The 21218-nt window shown below is 38.9% G+C and overlaps 2 protein-coding genes across 5 annotated transcripts in view; both read right to left on the bottom strand.

Moving 5' to 3' along the window:
- The window catches only part of C1H7orf50 (chromosome 1 C7orf50 homolog), a 356496-nt gene extending 352813 nt beyond the window's left edge, over positions 1–3683 (bottom strand). For both annotated transcript variants that reach the window (XM_043964182.1, XM_043964188.1), the window contains exons 1-2: positions 3618–3683; positions 679–805 (exon numbers count right to left, since the gene is read on the bottom strand). In XM_043964182.1, coding sequence (XP_043820117.1) covers positions 679–804 — 126 coding nt within the window. In that variant the 5' untranslated portion in view covers position 805; positions 3618–3683. The remainder of the gene's footprint in view (positions 1–678; positions 806–3617) is intronic.
- A 9960-nt stretch (positions 3684–13643) lies between these two features.
- ZFAND2A (zinc finger AN1-type containing 2A) lies at positions 13644–21089 on the bottom strand. 3 transcript variants are annotated; one of them, XM_043978403.1, is made up of 7 exons: positions 20956–21089; positions 19274–19386; positions 18422–18516; positions 17359–17487; positions 16559–16710; positions 14729–14809; positions 13644–14338 (listed from the first exon to the last, which is right to left on the bottom strand). In XM_043978403.1, exons 2-7 carry the CDS (start codon positions 19326–19328, stop codon positions 14320–14322), a joined length of 531 nt encoding a protein of 176 aa, XP_043834338.1. In that variant the 5' UTR covers positions 19329–19386; positions 20956–21089; the 3' UTR covers positions 13644–14319. The 3 variants fall into 3 exon arrangements, with proteins under 3 accessions (XP_043834338.1, XP_043834337.1, XP_043834336.1); XM_043978402.1 differs by lacking the exon at positions 20956–21089 and adding an exon at positions 20818–20951; XM_043978401.1 differs by lacking the exon at positions 20956–21089 and adding an exon at positions 20748–20949.
- Positions 21090–21218: the final 129 nt, after the last annotated feature.

The following is a 21218-nucleotide window of genomic DNA, read 5'->3' as shown; positions in this document are numbered from 1 at the left end:
TCTAATTTGGTCATCCTTTGAACCCAGGGATTCACATATGCTGTGGATAAACTACTTCTCTATTCAAACCAGCCAATAAAACATTTGTTTTGACAGATATTGGAGGAGGCAGGTACCAAAGAAGAAACTATATGATTTCTAAAGTCCCTTCCAGCCCTAAATCCGATTATTCTGTATTCTGTGATCCCCAGAGCACACATTTTGGAAGAAAAAAAAAATCAATTGTCTCCATTCCCTTGGTTGTAGTGATTACAATTCATTCATTGCTGAAGGGTTGAAAAGCTTTCTAGGAAGCAGCCTTGAACCCATCTTGTTACAACAAGCCCTGCTGTGTTATTGCCCTGGCTATGGATGCAAGCCTTTGAAATCACAAAACTCACTGTCTCCTCCCCACTCTGGTTATGATCATAGAGATGTCACAGCAGCAGGACAAGCAGTCAGTTTCCACATATTGAACAAGTATAAATCAGTGGTATGAGTTATAAGTGTTCACCACAATTCTGACTTTCCTTTCCTTTGGCTCTTTGACCAAATTTACTTTTTGGTCAGACTCTGACTATATACAAAAAGTTTTAAGAGACAGGAAAATAAAGCCAACCAGATCTGGTGCAGAACCAGGAATAATAAACAGCTGGCCCAAACAACCTGCAAGTACAAGGTGCTGTTCTCCACTCATACCTTTGTACTCATTTTCTTTTTCTTCAGGGGCTTCTGTTCGAGGGGCTCCTCACTTGCCACTAGCTTCTTCAATTTCCTTTTCTTTTTCTCTGTCACTTCAGACTTTTTCTTCTTTTGCTCTGGCATCCTGAGACAGAAAAAAAATTATGCATTTAAAAAACATGTATATTGGAGAAGTGGAAAAACAATCATTGCGGCTTCCCTGGCTTCCTTCAAGACTCAGCTCAAATCCCACCCTGTGGGACCTTTCAAGTGTCCCTTCCACTGCTAGTGCCCTCCCTCTAAGATTATCTCCCATTCACACTGTCTACATCTCATTTATACATATTTGTTGGTATGTTGTTTCTCCCCATTGAAATGTGAGCTTTTGAAAGATGGGACTGGATTTTTGCCTTTCTTTGTATCCTTTCCACTTGGCATCATTCCAGGTATATGTTAGGGGCTTAATAAATGCTTAATGACTGAAGCTATTGCAGTTATTCCGGTAAGAGGAGATGAGACTTTGAACTACAGTGGTGGCTGTGTAAGTAGAGAAAAGTGGTCAACTGCCAGACATTCACTGGAAGTGAAATAGACAAACCTTGGCAAACAATGGACTATGTGCTTTAAGGGAGAATGAGAGGTCAAAAGATGACTTTAAGGTTGTGAATGGGAAGGGGGGTCGAGGGGGGTGGTGGAATGAGAATGGTATCCTCAATAGCAGAAAAGAAGTTCAGAAGAAGGGTAGATTTGGAGGAAAAATAATGATTTAGGATATATTAAGTCTGAGGTCTCAAGGTCTATAAGTGACGTAGGCCTAGAGTTCAGGTGAGAGAGAAAGAGAGAGAGAGAGCGAGAGAGAGAGAAAGAGAGGTATGTGTGTATGTATGTATGTATGCATACATAAATACACATAGAAATACATGTATACCTATACATTGTAGTCATCTACATAGAGATGACAAATGGGAGCAGATCACAGAGAGTGCAGAGAAAAAGGATCCAGGACAGAGTCTGGGGTCTGGGGGGAGAGATGCAGTGATATGGATGATAACCTAGAAAGAGAAAGAGAAGGAATAGGCCGATTGATAGAAGGGAAACCAAGAAAGACCAGTGTTGTGAAAACTCACAGAAGAGAGAACATCTAGGAGAAGAGGATTATGAACTGCAAAGAATGCTGAAGAGGTGTCAACAGAAGTGATGTTTGAGATTGCTCATTTTGGACAAAGCCAGTTTTTTAGTTTGGTTTTTGTTTTGGGGAGGTTGGTTGTTTTTTTTTACTTAAGTCAGAAGTCATTCGGAGGATGGTGTAAGAAAAGAAGGTGTTGGGCGCAGCTAGGTGGCACAGAGGATAGAGCACCGGCCCTGGATTCAGGAGGACCTGAGTTCAAATCCAGCCTCAGACCCTTGACATTTACTAGCTGTGTGACCCTGGGCAAGTCACTTAACCCCAATTACCTCACCAAAACCAAAACAAAACAGAAAAGAAGGTGTTAAGCACTTGCTATTGTGGGAGAGTTATTTTGGATGTGTACAAAAGAGACTCAATTAGGGACAAGTAAGAAGAAGACCTTGATGTAATCAGAGCTCAGTTGAGATGAAATAACCAAAATCTGTAGTGAGTCCAGTCACATGGCTTCCTCTGAACAGCCCACAAGTGAAATCAAAAAAGAAAACCCATGGGGGTTATACAGTAAAAAAACAAACAAAAAAACAACAACCAGTAAATAAAACTGGAAGCTGTGTCATTTATTCTAATAACCAAGCTTGGCCTTGGAAAACAGTTGAAAAAATGTACCCCTTTCCTTCCCTGAAGTAGAGGATTAACTGAACAAGTAAAAGGCACTGTACTATACAAATACATAGACATATACACATAGACATAATCATATACATACATATACACACACATATATAGTGTAAAAGGGGTATCATATCAATCACTCAACAAGTATATCTAAGTCTATAATGTGCCAGGCATTATACTCTCTCTTGTCTTTGTGTGTGTGTGTGTGTGTGTGTGTGTAGTCCAATGAATAGTACAATTTCTGGCACATAATAGGGTATATAGTACATAAATTATGATACATAATAATAACATATATATGTATATGTATTATATATATATGAAATGGAGAAAGGGTATTATATCAATCAGACAACAAGTATATATGAAGTGTGCTGTGTACTGTGCTAACCATCCGGGATGCAAGTAGAAAAAAATGAAAGTTTACCTTCTAATGGGGGGAAACAAGTCCGTATAAAAATATAAACAACATAAATATAAATACACACATCTATCTATATGCATATATACAAACACAAAAACAAGATAATTTGGGTAGAAAGGCACTAGCAGTCAGAGGAATCGGGAAAGGCTACTCGAAAAGGATGATTGTGCCTGACTGCATCTTAAACATCTGCAGCACTTACTTTTCTTCAGGACGATCTGGGAATTAAATTAAATAATGGGTACAAGTTATTTGAAATGAGAAATGCTATATAGTGCCTGGCCCATAACAGGCGCTCAAGACTCGTTGAATTTAAGTACCAAGACCACTATCAAAACAAAAAGAAAGCCCGGATGCGTGCTTTTTCAAACTATGCTTCTGAGGGGTCCGCAATGGTTCTGCAAACCTACTGTTTACAGAGGAGAAAGCTGCAGTCTGCACACAGTATGCATCTAATGAATACTTGTTGCATCCTCTTGAATGGCATTACACTGCCACAAACCGCAGGCCCCTCGCCACTGTGGCACAGCCCAAGAGTCCGTCCCGGTCCCCTCCACGCCACACTTAACGAGCACCCCTCATACACCCACGTGGGCGATGCCCAGAGCCCCTCAAGTCGGACCAAAGCCCCTTCTCCTGCCCTAGGACCCTAGCCTCTGAATTCACCAGGGACCACGCGCGACCGATCCGCTTGCGGCCAACACTCAGTGCCGCAGCCTGTCACCTCACCTGCACGTGGGACGCTTACTCTCAGGAACTTCCAACCTCTACCCTGCTCAGCTGCCTTAACTGGGGATCGCTCGCCCCACCCCCTTAGATACCGCCCCCCGGAGGCGGCCCCACTCCCATTGGAGGAGGACTAGGACCATTTACTCTACATCCAATAGCAACCAAAAGACCCACGACGAAAGCGCTTAATCCCGCCCCTTGCCACCTCCCCCTTCCTTGTCGTGTGCCTGGAGGCGGTGCTACGTGATGGACGTCATATCTAGGCGCCGGTCGTTGCTAAGTGAGCCGTCGGTTGCTAGCGCCGCAGGTCGCTCCTATGGATCAGTGTCTCTCCGGTGGGGCCTGTACTGCTCGGGAAGGTAGGAAGGCTGAGTTGGTTATTTGTTTGTTTGTTTGTTTTTTGTCGTCCCAGACTTAGAGGCCACAGCTCGCCTTCCTTGGCTTCCCCGAGCGGTCACGAACTTGTGAGGCTAATCCCTCGAGCCTGGGTCCTTTGGGTGGTCGAGGCCGGCGGGCCCCTCATCTCCTCCTGTCTGATTCATAACCTACACAGTGACCTCAGTAGCGAAGGGCGCGGTCCAGTAAGGAGTGGACCAGCTTCGTATTCGAGGACTGGTGTAGGAGGAAGGCAGTGTCCGAGGGCTGGCACTGACCCTCTGGGGGAGCCCTGTGAGGCTCGAGTGAGATAATGGGTGCAAAACAACATTTGGCAAACATTAACTCCTAAGAGAAATGTCAGTTGTTTTTATTTTTTTATTACTTATAATTCTATTAATATTATGTTTGCTGTTCAGTCATGTCCAACTCATCGTGGCACCATTTGGGGTTTTCGTGGTAAAGATAGTGGAGTAGTTGCAATTTCCTTCTTCAGCTCATTTTACAGTTGAGGAAACTGAGGCATACAGAGTAAAGTGACTTGCCCAGGGTCACCCAGCTACTAAGTGTCTGAGGCTAGATCTTCCTAACTCCAGGACTGCCACTCTACTGTGTCACCTAGATGCCCCATTTATTAATATTTATTGTTAATAGTATTAACAAATAATATGAATGATGTTATTTAAAAATTTTATTAAATGATATTACTATTGTTATATTAATTTGTTTGGCTCATTAATATAATTAGAAATTATTATTAATTATCCCACAGTCAGCAGGTACAGTCTGGTAATGTGTTCATAGAACAATACAGGGGTGTGCTGGTAAAAATGTTTAACAACTTTGCTTTGGGAGGGGAGAGTAATGTACATTCACACACTTTTAAGTTTAATCTGTTTAACCTCATTAACAATTATGCCTACACAAACAAATTGACAGATACCACAAACATAAACAATCAAGCCCCAATAAACCATAAACATAAATCAAGCCCCAATTTGTATGACTTCAGATTTTGGCAGTGCAAATGCCCACACTGAAAATTTTACCATCAGAAGGTTAGAGCTGACTCCCTCCTCTCTGAATGGAAACAAATCCTCAAAGGGGGTACCTCCCAAGATGGATTCTCCCTTTATCAATGCTCATCAGCAGCCCCTCCATCTAAATAGCCTTCTTGTGACTTGTCCCTGTTTGAACATCTAATAAAGTGGCAATTACCCCCAGGCACAACAGTCTTGTGGCCCTGGCTGGGATATCCACTATATTGCCACCTTTTCTCGAAATTTGAGGTTTAATGACCAAAAAAAGAAAAAAAGTTTAACTATAACGTGTTCTCTGCCCACCTTATTTCTAGTAACACGGTAGTGCACGAAGCATTTATAAAATGCTTGCTATGTGCTAGGTACTGAGTGCTGGGGTTATAAATACAAGTTAAAAAAAAAAAAAACAGTCCCTGGCTTCAAGGAATTTACATTCTAATTGTGGAAGACTAGGAAAAAGTGAGCTGAAAAGTGGGAGGGGGCAAAGGAGAAGGGGCTTCCTGGAGTCTGGGGAATCAGAAACATTGTTAGGAGGGAAAGGAAGGTTGATTGTCTTCAACTCCTGCCCAAAATGAAAGAACCATTCCCCCCACCCCCCAAAAAAAACCATCAATGAGAGAAGGGAGCCCAGGAGGAGCATATTCTACCATGAGAAGGCCTCATTGAGGGAAGTTTCACATCCTGTTCAAGACCTAGTTTCTCTATGAAACCTGCCTTGAGGATTATAACACAACAATAGAATTTATATAACCTTTTATTATATGCCAGGCACTGTGCTAAGTGCTTTACAATTATTATCTCATATGATCCTCACAATAACCCTGGGAAATATGTTACTATTACCCTTATTTTACAGATGAGGAAACTGAGACAAAGCAAAAGTTAAATGACTCACCCACGGTCACACGGCTAGTGTCAGAGATTGGATTTTAACTCATCTTCCAGATTCCAGGCTGGGCACTATCCACTTACACCACCTAGTTTCACATTATTTCTCCATTTGATCTGTTCCACAAAATTATGACATTATATGCTTATTGGTTATTATTTTTAATATATTTTTTCTTCCCAGGTACATGTCAAAACAATTTTTAAACTTTTTTTAAGTTTTGAGTTCCAAATTCCCTAAGACAGTAAGCAACCAGATATAGGCTATACATGTGCAATCATGTAAAACATTTTCCTTATTAGTCATTTTGTATAAAAAGACTAGAATGAATGAAAGAGAATGAAAGAAAGTGAAAAATAGGAGGCTTCAGTCTATATTCAAACAATATCCGTTCTTTCTCTGGAGGGGAGGCTGGTAGTCAGCTTCATCATTTAGTCCTTTGCCATTGTCTTGGACCATTGTATTGCTGAGAATGACTAAGTCATTCACAATTCTTCCTCAAACAATATTGCTGTTACTGTGAATGTTTTCCTAGTTCTACTCACTTCACTTTGAATCAGTTCATGTCTTTCCAGGTTTTTCTGAAATCTGCTTACTTGTCATTTCTTATAGCACAATAATATTTTCATCACAACCATAGACCATATCTTGTTTAACCATTCTCCAGTTGTTGGGGATTTCTAATTCTTAACCACCCCAAAAAGGGTTGCTATAATTATTTCTGTTCAAATATGTCCTTTTGCCCTTTTTTAAATGATGTCTTTGGAATATAGACCCAGCAGTGGTATTGCTAGATCAAAGGATATAGTTTTATAGTCCTTTGGGCATAGAACCCAAATTGCTCTCTACAATGGTTGGATCATTTCACAGCTCTACTAGCAATACATTAGTGTCCAGGTTTTCCAGCTTCCATTATTTTTCTTTTTTGTAATATTGGCCAATCTGATGGGTGTGAGGTGGTCAGAATTGTTTTAATTTGCATTTCTCTAGTCACTAATGATTTAGAGCATTTTTTCTTATGACTATAGATAACTTTGATTTCTTTGTCTGAAAACTGACACTTCATATCTTTTAACCATTTATGAATTGAGGAGTGACTCGTATTTTTATAAATTTGACTCAGTTCTCTCTGTGTTTGAGAAATGAAGCCTTTTTCAGATACTTGTTGCAAAATTCCCCCCCCCGTTTTCTACTTTCCTTTTAATTTTGCTTGCATTGGTTTTGTTTGTGCAAAACTTTTTAATTTTATGTAATTGGAATTATCTGTTTTATATTTTGTAATGCCCTCCTTTTTCTTTGTTATTATGTACTTTTTTTTAATTGTCTTTCATTAAATTTGGGGCATAACATACTTTCTCATTCACCAGTTTTGTTCATGATGCCACAAATCAATAAATTTAATGGCCAGTTACTCTATGTCTTACGTACAGGACTTACCCTCTTCGCTTGCTGTCACCCTGTTAAGCATAGTAGGTACTCAGTAAAATTTCTTAATTATTTAAGATTTAGCTGTCATGCTTGGTGCTAAGAACTGTATCTCAAGTCAAAACAGCATCAACTCCACCATTAGTTCTCACCAAGTGGCCAGTCTAATGTTTTGTTTTTGTTTTGGGGGGTTTTGGTGAGGCAGTTGGGGTTAAGTGACTTGCCCAGGGTCACATAGCTAGTAAGTGTTAAGTGTCTGAGGTTGGATTTGAACTCAAGCCCTCCTGAATCCAGGGCCGGTGCTCTATCCACTGCACCACCTAGCTGCCCATAGTTCTCAAATTATATAGTTACTTGTTCACTGATGATAAGAGCTGCAGATTCTTCTGCTTTCCAAATAATATGCAACCCAACCCCTGACTAATTCTTTTGCTTAAGGTATATCCATGTTTTAAAAAGTTTAAGGGTTCTTTAAGATGTCCAGTTATGACTGTGAACCTACCAGTGATTGATATTTGTTTCTTAGTTAGGCCATGGAATTTGTAATTTTTGATAGAAACAAAGTTCAAAACTCTCCAAAAGCAATTTAAAGCTGGAATTAGCCTTAGGAATCATCCAGTCTAATGGTTCTCAAAGTACAGTTTGGGGATCCCTAGAGTTCCTTAAGACCTTTTCTCAGGGAGTCCATGAGGTCAAAATTATTTTCATAATAATACTAAGATGCTTTGATTTCTTTTTTTTTAAATAGTTCAGTATGTTATTATTTTCCAGTTACATATAAGGATAGTTTTCAACAAGATGCTTTGATTTCTAATATGGTAAATATTAATAAATAACCCTCACAAACAAAAAGCTCTTAGGGATGGAGAGTCCTCAGTAATTTTTTTACAAGTGTAAAGGAGTTCTAACATCAAAAAGTTTCAAAACCTCTGATCTAGTCTTATCAACTCAGCTCATGAAGTTTGGGGGAAGGTCTTAAGGAATTACCTCTATTTCTTACATATTGTCATTTGAGTACTGGCACAGACTTTTTGAATCCTCAAAAATTCTAATACTTTTTAATTTAAGGAAAATGTATTTCAAGGAAAGGATAGCACTAATTTTAAAAGGAAAATGGCTTACCTGCACCTCATAAACCTTGCATATTCTGCTTAGGAGGTAACATTTTTAAAGGGGGACACATTTTAAGTACAAAGTGGTGAAAACTAAAACTTCATAAGTGGTCCCCTTCCATCATCCTCTCCCCCCATGCAGCTTTTAACCTTTATGAATTTATTTTCTTGAGGGTGTTTGACTTGCACCCAAATCTTGTCCCAATATTTTAAAAAAATTATGTGGCCTAATAATTTTGGCCAAGTTTTATGCTTTTGACTAAATGACATTATAAGTAAATAAAATGTTAATGATGAACTTTTCTCAAAGGATTCTTATGTATCAAAACCTGACACCTTGTGGACAACATTGGTTTCACATCTGTAATTGGTATGTATTCCATTGAATAGTCAATTATAAAAAGACCAACATGATAGACATTCAAAGGATAATAGTGACAATTTGTTTTCATAGCAGAAATTATATCATTTCAAATTATCTTAAAGATATCTAGTTCAGCACCTAATTTTAGATAAAACAGACCTAGAAAAATTAAGTCACCTCCTTAATTCAGTGGCAGAGCTGACACCTTCACTGCTTGCATTTCCATTATACTTGTGACTCCTCCCAAAAAGCGAGTTTTTTTTTAATGTTCTTAAAATATTGGTTAGAGTGCACCTTCATAGAGTATTTAAAGGGGGAAAATTCAATTCTGTTGATATTTTGAAGATATGTGGAATACAAAGGGAATAAAAAAGGTTTCGCCTCTGAAACTCAGCAATTCATCATTCCTGCTAATGAGATGAGGCAACACAGGTACAGTTGTTTTGGCTGAGTCGTGCTGTATCACTTTAAATAGGTGTATGCAGTCAGTGTCCTATTTCAGGTCCCCACCTCTTTCTCAAGGTGACAAACTAATTCATCTTCATCGTAATCAAGCTTAGTGTGTGTTAGGGCTAGAGCTGTCAAGGTGGGGCAATATCCTGAAGACATAGGGGCTGCTAGATGGTGCCATAGTGCATAGAGCACGAGGCCTGGAGTCAGGAAGGTTGCTTTTGGTGTTCAGATGTGGCCTCAGGCACTTTGCTGCCTGATCTTGGGCAAATCCCTTCACCCTGTTTGCCTCAGTTTCCTTATCTGTCAAATGAGCTGGAGAAGGAAATGGCAAACTACTGCAGCATCCCTGCCAAAGAAAGCCCAAAAGGGGTCATGAAGAGAAACCCCGAAGTCATGACCATAGATTTTAGAAATGCAGTCCTTTGAAACCCTCAAGCCCAGCAGCTGAGGCAGAGAGGCTGTGGCGGCCCTGGTCCCTCCAGGCTTGAGTAGGAGCTCCCCTATTTGGCATTTAGAGCCTTGTCCTGTCTTCCCATCCCTCTGATACCTACTTCCCTCCATTCAGGGCTGCCTCTTCCCTCAAAAATGACACTCCCCTCACCCTGCTCCATCTGCTGGCTTCCCGGGCCTCTTCACAATTCTGCTCAACACACCTCCTCCATGAGGCCTGTCCTTTGACATTACCTCCCACTTAATGGAGGTAGATAGATATTCTACATACAGTTATCACCACATTGTCTCCCCTTCATTCAAATGTTAGCGTTTTGAGGTCAGGGACCGTGCTTTTGTCTTTATTTATGTCCCTAATGTTTAGCGCTGTGCCTCCAACAGTTAGGTTCTTGATAAATGGTTGTTGACTGGTTGACTTGCCCAGGACCCCACAGCTGTCAAATTTCTGTGGTTAAAATATGGACCCAGATCTTGCTGACTTCAAGTACAGTAGCACTTTCTACTACACCATGTGGCTGTAAATATATGTAGAGATTGAGTACCCACATTCACATAGCATTCTTCTTTTTTTCCATTTTGAACATTTCCCCCCCAATTACATGTAAGGACAATTTTTAACATTCTTTTTTTTTTTTTTTTTGCTGAGGCAATTGGGGTTAAGTGACTTGCCCAGGGTCACACAGCTAGTAAGTGTTAAGTGTTTGAGGCTGAATTTGAACTCAGGTCCTCCTGACTCCAGGACCAGTGCTTTATCCACTGCGCCACCTAGCTGCCCCAACATTCATTTTTTAAATTGAGTTTCAAATTTTCTCCCTCCTTCCTCTCCCTCTCTAAAAAAGGCAAGAATTTTTAATTAAGTTATATATGTTCAATCATTTAAAATGTATTTCCTCATGTTCACATAGCATTGTAAACACTTTCCAAAGTATCAACAGTTTCTACTCTAGGATTATGGTTTAAACGAATAGAAGACACTGAACTAGCAATCAAATGTAGATTTTACTGTAATTCAGCCAATTAATGACTTAAGTAACATTTACAATGTACTTTAAAATACTTTCTTCCCATTTCTGTGAGATATATTATTCCCATTTTACAAAAAAAGAAGCTCAGAGACTTGCCCATAGTAGCATAGCTATCAAAGATAGGTTTTGAATGTAGGTCTTCTGATCTCAAATCCAACTACACTGAAGATGAAGGTTGCTTATTTCAGAAAATGAGGTGATGGGTCCAAAAAAAAAAAGCAATATTCTCTTAGAATACAATGTCTAAGCACCAGAAACCTCCTGATGGACTTGAAAGGAATCATAAAGACAATAAGTTACCTTTATGTGTGTCTATAAATACTAAATTGCAATATTTGTAGAATTCACGAACTTGGACTTATATCTGTACTAAAATTCTTAGCTTAATGTGTATACATTTACTATATTTCCTGGTATACGTAGTAAGCTTTATACTTTTATTCTTTGGAGAATGTTTATCTAGGACCAAAATAAGGAAAGGGAATAATGGTATTACTATTAATCCTTTTTTTTTAAGATTGTAATAGAAAAAAGCAAGAAAGCAAAGTTAGGCAGCTGCTGTCCCTATCTACAGGTACAAAATATTACTCTAAAATAAACTATTATAAAGAGACCTCTGGCATCTCAAGGGAGATCTGAGTTTTTACATCTCTTGAGGGAAAGATAACAATGAAATTCAAGAGCACTCTGTGAATATATTTTTCAGTAGCATTCCTCAAAAGAACCTGTACCTTCACTAAAATGAGTACCACCTAGTGAGGGTATATGTTCTTTTGTGGAATACCAATAACTGTTTTCCTAAGTACATTTATCCTAAGTTTTTTTATTTTATTCTTTTTTTTTTTTTTTTGTGGAGCAATGAGGCTTAAGTGACTTGCCCAGGGTCACACAGCTAGTGTCAAGTGACTTGAGGTCAGATTTGAACTCAGGTCCTCCTGAATCCAGGGCTGGTGCTTTATCCACTGTGCCACCTAGCTGCCCCCTATTCTAAGATTTTAAAAAACTTTAAAATGAGTCAAGTCAGTTACTAAACATTAACGTTCACTCATAACCATTAGTAACTGTTTTTTGCCTAAACTCATTTCTTAAAAATTACAAAGCTTTTTTTTTTAAATCTTTGGATAACTGTACTTAGGAAAACAGTAATTAGTAGCATTTGTTACTTTTAAGGAATCTCTCAGAAAATACACACTTCTAAAATGTTATTTCTCTGATTTAAACCTTGTAAGCTTATTGAGAACCAACACCTTTTTACCCATGGGTCTCTATATCCCTCATGTATGATAAACAGCTTAGGAATATGTCACTTTCTCCAAGTGTTTTGCAGAGGTGTAGGAAGCCATGGTGGGTAGACTGGGTAGTGTGGGTAGAGTAGGTAGTGGGGACACTGCACATAGAACAGATTTTTTTTTAATGTGTCGGTTAGAGTTGCTGAACTTCTCCCTCTTTAAAAAAAAAGCTTTATAAGGAATGACTATGAGGAGGGATGCAGAGGAAAATAGAGATGTCCATGAAAAATCCATTTTCAAAGAAGTATCTGAATTCTAGAAATGCTAGTCTTAGAGATTCTACTTGGAAGGTTAGGACTTCAGCCAGTTGAAGTTCAGAATTAGGTTTGTTTTGAACAATGTTTTTTAAAAGACAGGGTTTGAGGCTAGTAGTATTGGGGGCATATGGGGTGATTTTCCTGAATTGAGTACCTTATGAAACAAGGTTTATATCTAGAATCTACAGTCAGTGTAGAAAAGCAGCGAGGGGGCACTCAGGAGGACCTGAGTTCAAATATGACCTCAAACACTTGACACTTACTAGCTGTATGACCCTGAGCAAGTCACTTGCCCCACCCCCCCACAAAAAGAGGAGCAGTGAAAATATGATATCAAGTCCTATTTCTGATACCTATTCTGGACAAGTCAAGTCAACCTCAGGGCCCTGAGGGAACTAAAATCTGCAGACGTTAACTATCAACAGTAGTAACACACATGCTCACAAGAAAACCTTTCCATAGGCACAACTAGTTTTAGAATTAGTTCACTTGGGGCATTTAAAAAAAAAAGGATTCCTTATGACATCATAGTTATTGATACCAAAATAAATATGGCCCTTTAAAATTGCCATAGTCACCACTTAACACAGCACTATGAATAAACTGAAAAATGTATATAAAAATAGCTTGAACCTTGGTCAATATAAATCATATTAGACAAAATATAAAGCAGGAAGTTGTAGAACAACTCCAGAAGAAAAAAAGACTGAAAAAAGCAAATGAGATGTGGGAAGACAACAGCATGGTTGTCAGCTGAACCTTCAAACAGGGAGGTTCTCAGCTTGTGGTAAAGATTACATCTCAAAGTACAATAGCTGAATATCATACATAAGAGTATCTTCCATTCAGTAGAGAATAATGATCTCATTCACAGGCTTTAGCCATTTTTGGAACCATTCCATAACTCCAAATAAATCAATTTGTAGAGCTCTGTAAAGTGTGCCTATAAACTTTTATGGCTTAATTAATATCTACCTGTAGATTATTTGTAATAAAAACTGACAAGATTTCACTATTTAACAAAACAAAAACCATTTTGGCACTGGCCCAGAAGATCACTCACTGATATTCTTGCATTATAGCATCACCCATAATAAGTTCAGAGCAAGTCTTCAATATTTATCTGCATTGACTATTAAAGACTCTAAGTATCTCAGTTTCAAAAAGAGGAACTTCTGTGAAGGCAAGGATAACCCCCCCTCCCCCCCTTTAAGTTCCTCTGCCTCTTTCTGCATTATTTGCTATTACTTTTATATTGTTGTAGATGCTTCAGAAAAGAATGATGTTCACCGCTTTGAAATACCTTCTGTGCCCTGTACAAAAACACATGCACCAACACCTTAAATATTTTTGGTTTATTTTTCTTAAGGAATGGCTCCACATCTAAAGTCTGTCAAAAACGTCTCTACTAAATTGTTGTGGAGGGGGGAGGGGAACTTTCCTAAGTCAAGCTTTAGTAAAACAAAGGCATGATACTTTATACACATGTTAATGATCAAATCTCTCCTCAATCAACAGGAACAATAAGGAACCAAAATTTGGCCACTTTATTCAAAAACATCTAAGTGTACGTACAAAGAGTTCTTAATGCTCAAGAATGGACTTTAAGACATAAAGGCACCAGAAACAATTAGCTATTTATGGCATCCTAACACAACTTTAAATGTAAGTTATAATCAAACTGTACTCTGAGAACAGATTATAATTCAAGTTATAAATTCAAGTTACAATTAAAATGTATAAAGAATGTATAAATGTACAAAGTTATAATTTTAGAGACACCACTTCTGTTTCTAACTAAATGGAATTGATGAAGCTGATTATACATTCAAGACTTATCTAAAACAATTTTGATGAAGTTTTACAGTTATCCCTGAGAAATGTAAGAAAATGTTTTCAGATAAAAGTTAATAAAGTAATAAATAATTCAGATTTTGTGAAAAGGCCCAAAGTATTTTAAATTATATAAAAATGCACAGAATCTTTCATTGTCAGGTTAGAGAGCAGGAATGTCAAATGATCATCAACTCTTTTGCTTTCCTCTGAAAAAAAGAAAAAAATAAGGTTTCCTTTTTTACAGATTTATAGTGTTACCTAATCTGGAAATCTGTAAAGGCCAAATAAGAAACACCCCCATAATTTATACTTAAAACTTTTGCTGCTCAATTAAGTCTTGTGCTGTATTAGAGATTAGAACAGCATCTATAACATGGAGTTCAAAAGAACTGAAAGGTTAACTATTACAAGAACAAAGTTAGATAATTCTTTAAGTTATATGTAACTGGGGCATGTAATTTAAGATGTGTACTATTAATTACATTACAAATGTGTTAAGATTTTTTTCAATAAAGCAGCAGAGAACCACCTGCTAGTTACTTTTTGTTCAGAATGTTAACTCCAAGACAATGTGTAATTTTAAAGATAACTAATACCTTAATCGTTGAGCTAGCCAACTGGAAGATAATTGGCTTGACGCTCCAGATGATTTAGAAGCTCTCATTATAGCTGCACACCTATGAGGAAAGGTTAGATTAACATTCATGAAACCTATTCACTTGTGAACCTAATAAAGCTCATTCAATTATCTAGCTGCAGCATCGAACACTGAACTTATTTCAGGTATATGGAATCTTTACAACAGAAGAAACAGAATTAGAGGAAGACACAGGGAAAAGATGACCTGGTAGCTCTAAGTTCTCTATAGCTCCCTGTCCTGTGCCGTCAAACTTCCACAAACCTAAGTTCCACTTGCAATGTGGGAAGTTTCACCACCTGTAGGAACAAGGAATGTGCGGCTATATCCCCTTTTCTTCCCTCCCATGCCACCAGACTGGCTGAGGCTCTTTTCACCACTGGCCTGAACTTATGTCTCTCAATTTCAATCCATCTTCCAGAGCCACCAAAATTATTTTCATGAAGTAAAGGCTTGTGTCACCCTGCTCAAATTCCAGTGGCTCCCTAATAGCCCTAGGATCAAATATACCTCCCCCCACCCAAATTAAGCATCTAAAGTTATTTGCAACCTAGCACCATATCTTTATCTTACCAGCCTTATTACACATTACCCCCTTTCCTGCAAACTTAAGGCCAGTCAGACTAAACTGGCCTTCTTGCTGATCCATCTCCCATGCTCTGCAAAACTATGTGTGGCCTTCCTCACCTTACCTTCAAGACTCAACTAAAGATCCACCTTGGCATGAGGTGGCTGGCATGCCCCACCAGGGTCACCTTGGATCTGTTTTATACATACATGTACAGGTTGTCTCCCTCTTCAGAATGTGAACTCCTTGAGCAGGGACTTTTGTGTTTGAATCCCCAGGGCCTAGTACATTGCCTAGCACAAAATATGTTCCTAATGCAAACTTATCGACTATCTTCCTTCTAGCCAGGGTCAAGGTCAACACAAGTGCTAGTTTGTAAATCCAATTGTGCAAATGTCCTGGAGAAACAACTGATCTATACCTGTGATTTCATTGGTACAACAAATTCCCAGTGAAAACACTCAAATTCCTCCCCCAACTATTCTGTAATTTAGTCTTAGAGTTGAAAAGATGCCATGGGGCACTTTGATTACTGAAGCACAAATTTAACAAAGTGGACATACCTGTACATCCTAAAAAATCACTAACAAGACACATTCCAGAACTTTGAAGGAGAAAAGACTTTGGCTCAAGGAAAGATAAAAATCGGGACTTGTCAGTTGTCCTGATCCTGCCTCTAGTTTGAATATAACCCTAGTAAAGCTGCACAATTAATGTGATAAAATCCATAAAAACTATGAATCACTTTGGAAATGCTGAAGAAAAAAGGGCAAGTAATCATTAGCCTAAGGAGGCAAATCTTTTGATAAAATTTTAAACTGCTCATTTAAAAGTGATGTTCATCTGTACATTTATGGATGAATCTTCGAAGGCTAATTTTTAAACTGCATATTGTCACAGAGAGGTTAAGTGCTTGCCTGGGATCACATAGCTAGTATATGAAAGAGGCAGACTTGAGTCCAGGTCTTCCTAGTCCAAGGCCAATTCTGTTATCCACTATCCCAGGCACATTTATATTGGTCTCCAAATCACTATAGCTACTATTGTAAAACTAATAGAGTGATTTTAGTATTACTGTTTCTGTACTTTCAGTAGTTGGCCATTTAAGGCATAAAGTGTCTCAGGTTAATAAGTGTTTGGAGTTATTTTTTTTTGTTGTTGAGTTATTTATTTTTAATAGCCTGTTTTATTATCTTGAAATAGCTAAGACCAGGTTTTTACCCTGCTTTGGAGATAGGATGGCCACTATATTTGCAGTTATGATCCAAAGGATGTCTGTGCTTAATACAGAAGTTGTCGTTACACTGGTCACAAAGTAGCTTGAACATTTCTCTCTTCTTGCATCCCTCCTTTGAGCACCGGTGTACAAAAATCTAAAAGCAACCAAGAGAATGAAAATTGAGTCACTAGCAACAATAAACTAAAATTAAGAGGTCTAACAAGCAACAAGACATCTGTTTAAAACTACACACATAAAACTACTGTAACAGAAATGAGTTAATTAAAATCCACAATTAAGTACCTAAATTGGAAACTAATTGTGCCTGCAACAATCAATTTAACCTCATTTGCCACCAAACCTCAAAGCTGGTGTAAGTAGCAAGATTGAAGATGTTGTAGAGAAAAACTCAATTGTCCGAATGTAGGCTAAAAGGAAAACACCACAAAACTTGAATAATTGGTAAAAGGCTCTTCAATCTCATTTTGGTTACAGAAGGCTTGTACCTCCAGAACAAACCCTTTTAGTAAACCGATATTGTTTGCGTAAAAGAGGTTTTCTCAAAGCTAGTAATCAACTATGAAAATAGTTCTTTTAGGTTCATTAAATACTCTCAAAACCCAAAAAGAAACAAGAAGTAGAAGTGTGACCATTCATTCCTAGCTTTAAGTTATCAACAGTAGTAAAAGATGAGTACAAGAGAAAATCTCTAAGGACAGAACTGAGGCAATAAGGTGTGGAGTATTTTTTTCCTAGGCAAGTTATAATCTATTGACTTCAACTTATGAAAAATTCTACTTACCTTTTTTTCCTGAGCTGGATTATATTTACAGTCTTTATCCATATGTTGTCCAACCACAACATCTGCAATTTCTCCCCTTCCTACTGGAACTGGGACATGACAAAGTGGACACACTGGAACCTGCACATCCTAAAGACAGCTAATGTAAGAGGTTGACGGACAATCCAAAACTTCTCAAGAAAAATAATATGGCTCTACAAAGGATAAAAATCTGAACTTGTCCTGATTCTGCTTCCAGTTTTTATGCAACTACATTCAAGCTACATAGCTAAAATATGTTAAGGTAATTAATGAAAACTGTATGAATCACTTTAGAAATGCTGAAGAAAAAAAGGCCAGTTAATGGCCTAAGGCAGCAAATATTTCAATAAAATTTCAAACTTCTCAATAATCCTTAGTGCTAATATTCATTTGTACTTATGAATCAGGCTTCAAATGATCATTTTTAAACTGCAAGTTGTCATTAGAGAAGTTGTACAAGACCAGAAGTGGTTATGTCAATGAATACAAATCTTTACAGTCTCAAAAATGTAAAGACTCAAATTCCAATTATTAACCCTGAAGAGCATGGTATAGCAACAAGTGTGCTGGACCCAGACCCAGTAAAGCAAGTCTGGGTCTTTACTCTGATCCATGCTGACTGTTAATCACATACAAGTCATGTGGCTAGTCTGAACCTTTTTCTCCTCATCTACAAGACAGGAATGATGTTTATTTTACCAGCCTTACAAGTGTTGTATTGAGTAAAGAATTTTATAAGATGCCTCATTAGCTATAAAAGATATAGCTAACTATTCTGCTTTCTACTATATATAAAGTTACCTTGTTTTAAAATATAGCTAAAAATCTCTTTGTAAAATTCAGAATTTTAGAGGTGAAATGGACTTAGGGGTAATCTGGTCTAACTTCCCACCTGATATATAAACCGCATTTTTGGATTTTTCACCCCTTATTTCAAATCAATCATATTGTGAAAACTGAACCATTATTTTATTCTATTAAAATGTGTAAAAAACCAGTTCTAATATTTATATGTTTAGAATTTCAGACAAGTTTGAATTACCTTTTTATATGCAGCACTGCATTTATGCTGCTCCAACTGAACATGATCTTTACAAAAGACTTTGTGACATGCATCACAGTTTAAAGGAAGAAAATCTAAGGAAGACATGAAAATATCAAAAATATTTTGAGAACTAAATCAAAGATACAACTGCATTATACAACAATACTTTAACCTACATTGTATTTTGGACTTTAATATTTTTCATTAACGTAAATTTTGTAGGAATTTTAGAAAAATTTGGTAACTCAAAATGTGAATTACAGTATTTCAAAAAGCTAACTGCTTAAAATCTATAACTACAATTCCATAAGATACTATCTTATAGTACCAAAAATGTGGATTAAAAACAAATTGGGGGTGGGGGACAAGCTAGGTGGTGAAGTGGATAAAGCACTGGCCCTGGATTCAGGAGGAACTAAGTTCAAAACCTACCTCAGATACTTGCATTTCCTGGCTGTGTGACCTTGGGCAAGTCACTTAGCACTCATTGCCCCGAAAAAAACAAAGAAAAAATGAGATTAACTAGCCTAATATGGATTTTTCTTTTTTAAAAATGTGCAGACACATTATTAATTATTAATTTATACAATCTATACAATTTTTCATTCACTCATATAAGAAAGCACCCAAACCAGCCATTTTCTTCTTTCTTTTTTTGGGGGGGGTGGGGCAATGAGGGTTAAGTGACATGCCCAAGGTCTCACAGCTACAAGTGTCAAGTGTCTGAGGCTGGATTTGAACTCAGGTCCTCCTGAATCCAAGGCCAGTGCTTTATCCACTGTGCCACCTAGCTGCCCCTCCAAACCAGCCATTTTCAATTAGCATTCTATTAATATTAACAAAGCTTACCCAGCTGCTTGCAAGTGTTTTCAGAACAATGCTTTCCCAAGTCTGGAAATTCCATTGTAGAAAGATAACGTGCTAATGACACAAAAACCAGCTGCAATGCTGCTGCCGATGACCTGCAGAAAAAGAATGTTACATGAATCAAGATTTACACATTTTCAGTGAGCCTTCACAAGTGTCCCCAACAGGCAGATGGATGGGTAGTGATCAAATCTTAGTCAAAATAGTGGGAAACACCTTATGCTGTTTTAGAGTGACCATACCAACTTCTGTTTACATTAATGACAGTGACAACCTACAAGTCAAATGCATTAGCTAGGAGTCATCAGGTCCCCTGCTGCTCGTCTCAACTCCCAGGTTTCCAGTTTCACTGTAAAGGAAAGTTTCACTGCTCAAGGAAGAAGCCGGCTGGGGAGAAGAGCCAACAGCTGTATCATCCATTATCAAGTTCCTCTTGAATAATGGAGATATATAAAGAGATATATATATGTATGTGTCTATACATATACATGTGTATTTATGTATACAACTAGGTAACACACCGGATCTGGCAGGAGGAACACTGAGTTCAATCAAATCCTGCTTCTGAGATGCCCTAGAATCACTCTCAGTTTCCTCATCTGTACAAATGGGGATAATAGTAGCACCCACCTCCTAGGGCTGCTATAAGGATCAAATTATAATTGATGAGTGCTTCACAAACCTTAAAAAGTGCCATAGAGGGCAGCTAGGTGGTGCAGTGGATAGAGCACCGGCCCTGGATTCAGGAGGACCTGAGTTCAAATGCGGATTCAGACACTTTACACACTTACTAGCTGTGTGACCCTGGGCAAGCCAGTTAACCCCAACTGCCTCACCAAAAAAAAAAAAAAAAAAGTGCCATGTAAATGCTAGCTGTGTCACATAGATTAAGTCAAACCAGAACAAACTACCCCCACGTTTTTGTCCTTCAACAACATGAGAACAAACATCCAGACTTCTGCTTACTGAGATACGGCACAAAAACTTGACTATTACAAGAGTTGGTACAGTCAGTGGTTGACCGCGCACCTGGGAAAAGGCTCGCATTTACGCGACGGCTGAAGTGCTAACCTAGGCTAGGTAATACTATCACCTGAAATAGCTAACCTGTACGGCGCTCACTGAGCTTTCTCTGATCCTCACAACAGCCTGTTAAGTGAGACGGAGCAGTTACGACTAGCTGTCCTTTACGGGAAAAGAAGCAAAACTCAGAGAGGATAAGTGACTTGCCTAAGATCACACGATAAACAGCCCAGCGGCGGTCCCAGCTGCCCGACTGGAGGAGACCCAGGGCTACCTTGGCATTGGAATCTCCGGGGACTACAGTGGCGGCAGCAGGAAAAAAGCGCTCCCCCACACCCCGAAACCCATCCAGAAACCAGCGGCGCTTTGCTCGGCTCCCAGCCCACCCCTCCTCCTGTCTTTCGTTCCTTCCAAAATATGTTTCGCTTCGTACCAGGGAGCGAAGCGGCGGCTGCCCGGGAGGGAAGACAGGAAAAACCCCCCTACATGTCCAGGGGAATTACCAACGGAATTCCGAAGAGTAGCCAAGGACGCCGGTGAGACGAACCCGCTTAGCTCCAGACGCAGCGCCGATCCCGCAACAAAACAAATCCCACTGCCAGGGCCCGGTCCCGGCTATTTAATAGCTCACCCAAACTCACCTGGGAAAAAAACAATTGCCAAGTCACGGTTCAGCGCGCTCCGATCACGTCACCAGGCAACTGGCCAATCAAAACGTAAAGTATCCGTCCTGGCCCTCCCTCTTCTCCCGAGCGTCCCGGCAACTTCTAGAAGTCCACGTCCCCGGAGCCCCCGGCGACCGCGATGACTCAGGCCTGGGGGGCGCCCAGGGTAGCTCGGCTCCTCCGAAGTCACGCGGAAGCGCGAGACACTGCTGAGTCACGGAGGGAACGGGGCCGGAAGG

This window comes from Dromiciops gliroides, chromosome 1, assembly GCF_019393635.1.
Source record: "Dromiciops gliroides isolate mDroGli1 chromosome 1, mDroGli1.pri, whole genome shotgun sequence".
NCBI classification, from domain to species: domain Eukaryota; kingdom Metazoa; phylum Chordata; class Mammalia; order Microbiotheria; family Microbiotheriidae; genus Dromiciops; species Dromiciops gliroides.
The sequence above is the reverse complement of the archived record's forward strand: the minus strand, read 5'-3'. Positions and strand labels throughout refer to the sequence as shown.

Bases quoted from the DNA above. Each gene is read 5' to 3' on its own strand.
- ZFAND2A (XM_043978403.1), bottom strand. From the start codon at position 19,328: ATGGAATTTCCAGACTTGGGAAAGCATTGTTCTGAAAACACTTGCAAG. The intron at 17,488-18,421 runs GTAATTCAAACT...AGCTGTCTTTAG, and splicing joins GCAGTGCTGCATATAAAAAG to GATGTGCAGGTTCCAGTGTG. The intron at 14,810-16,558 runs GTAAAAACCTGG...CTTTCCTCATAG, and splicing joins CATCCTATCTCCAAAGCAGG to GTGTGCAGCTATAATGAGAG.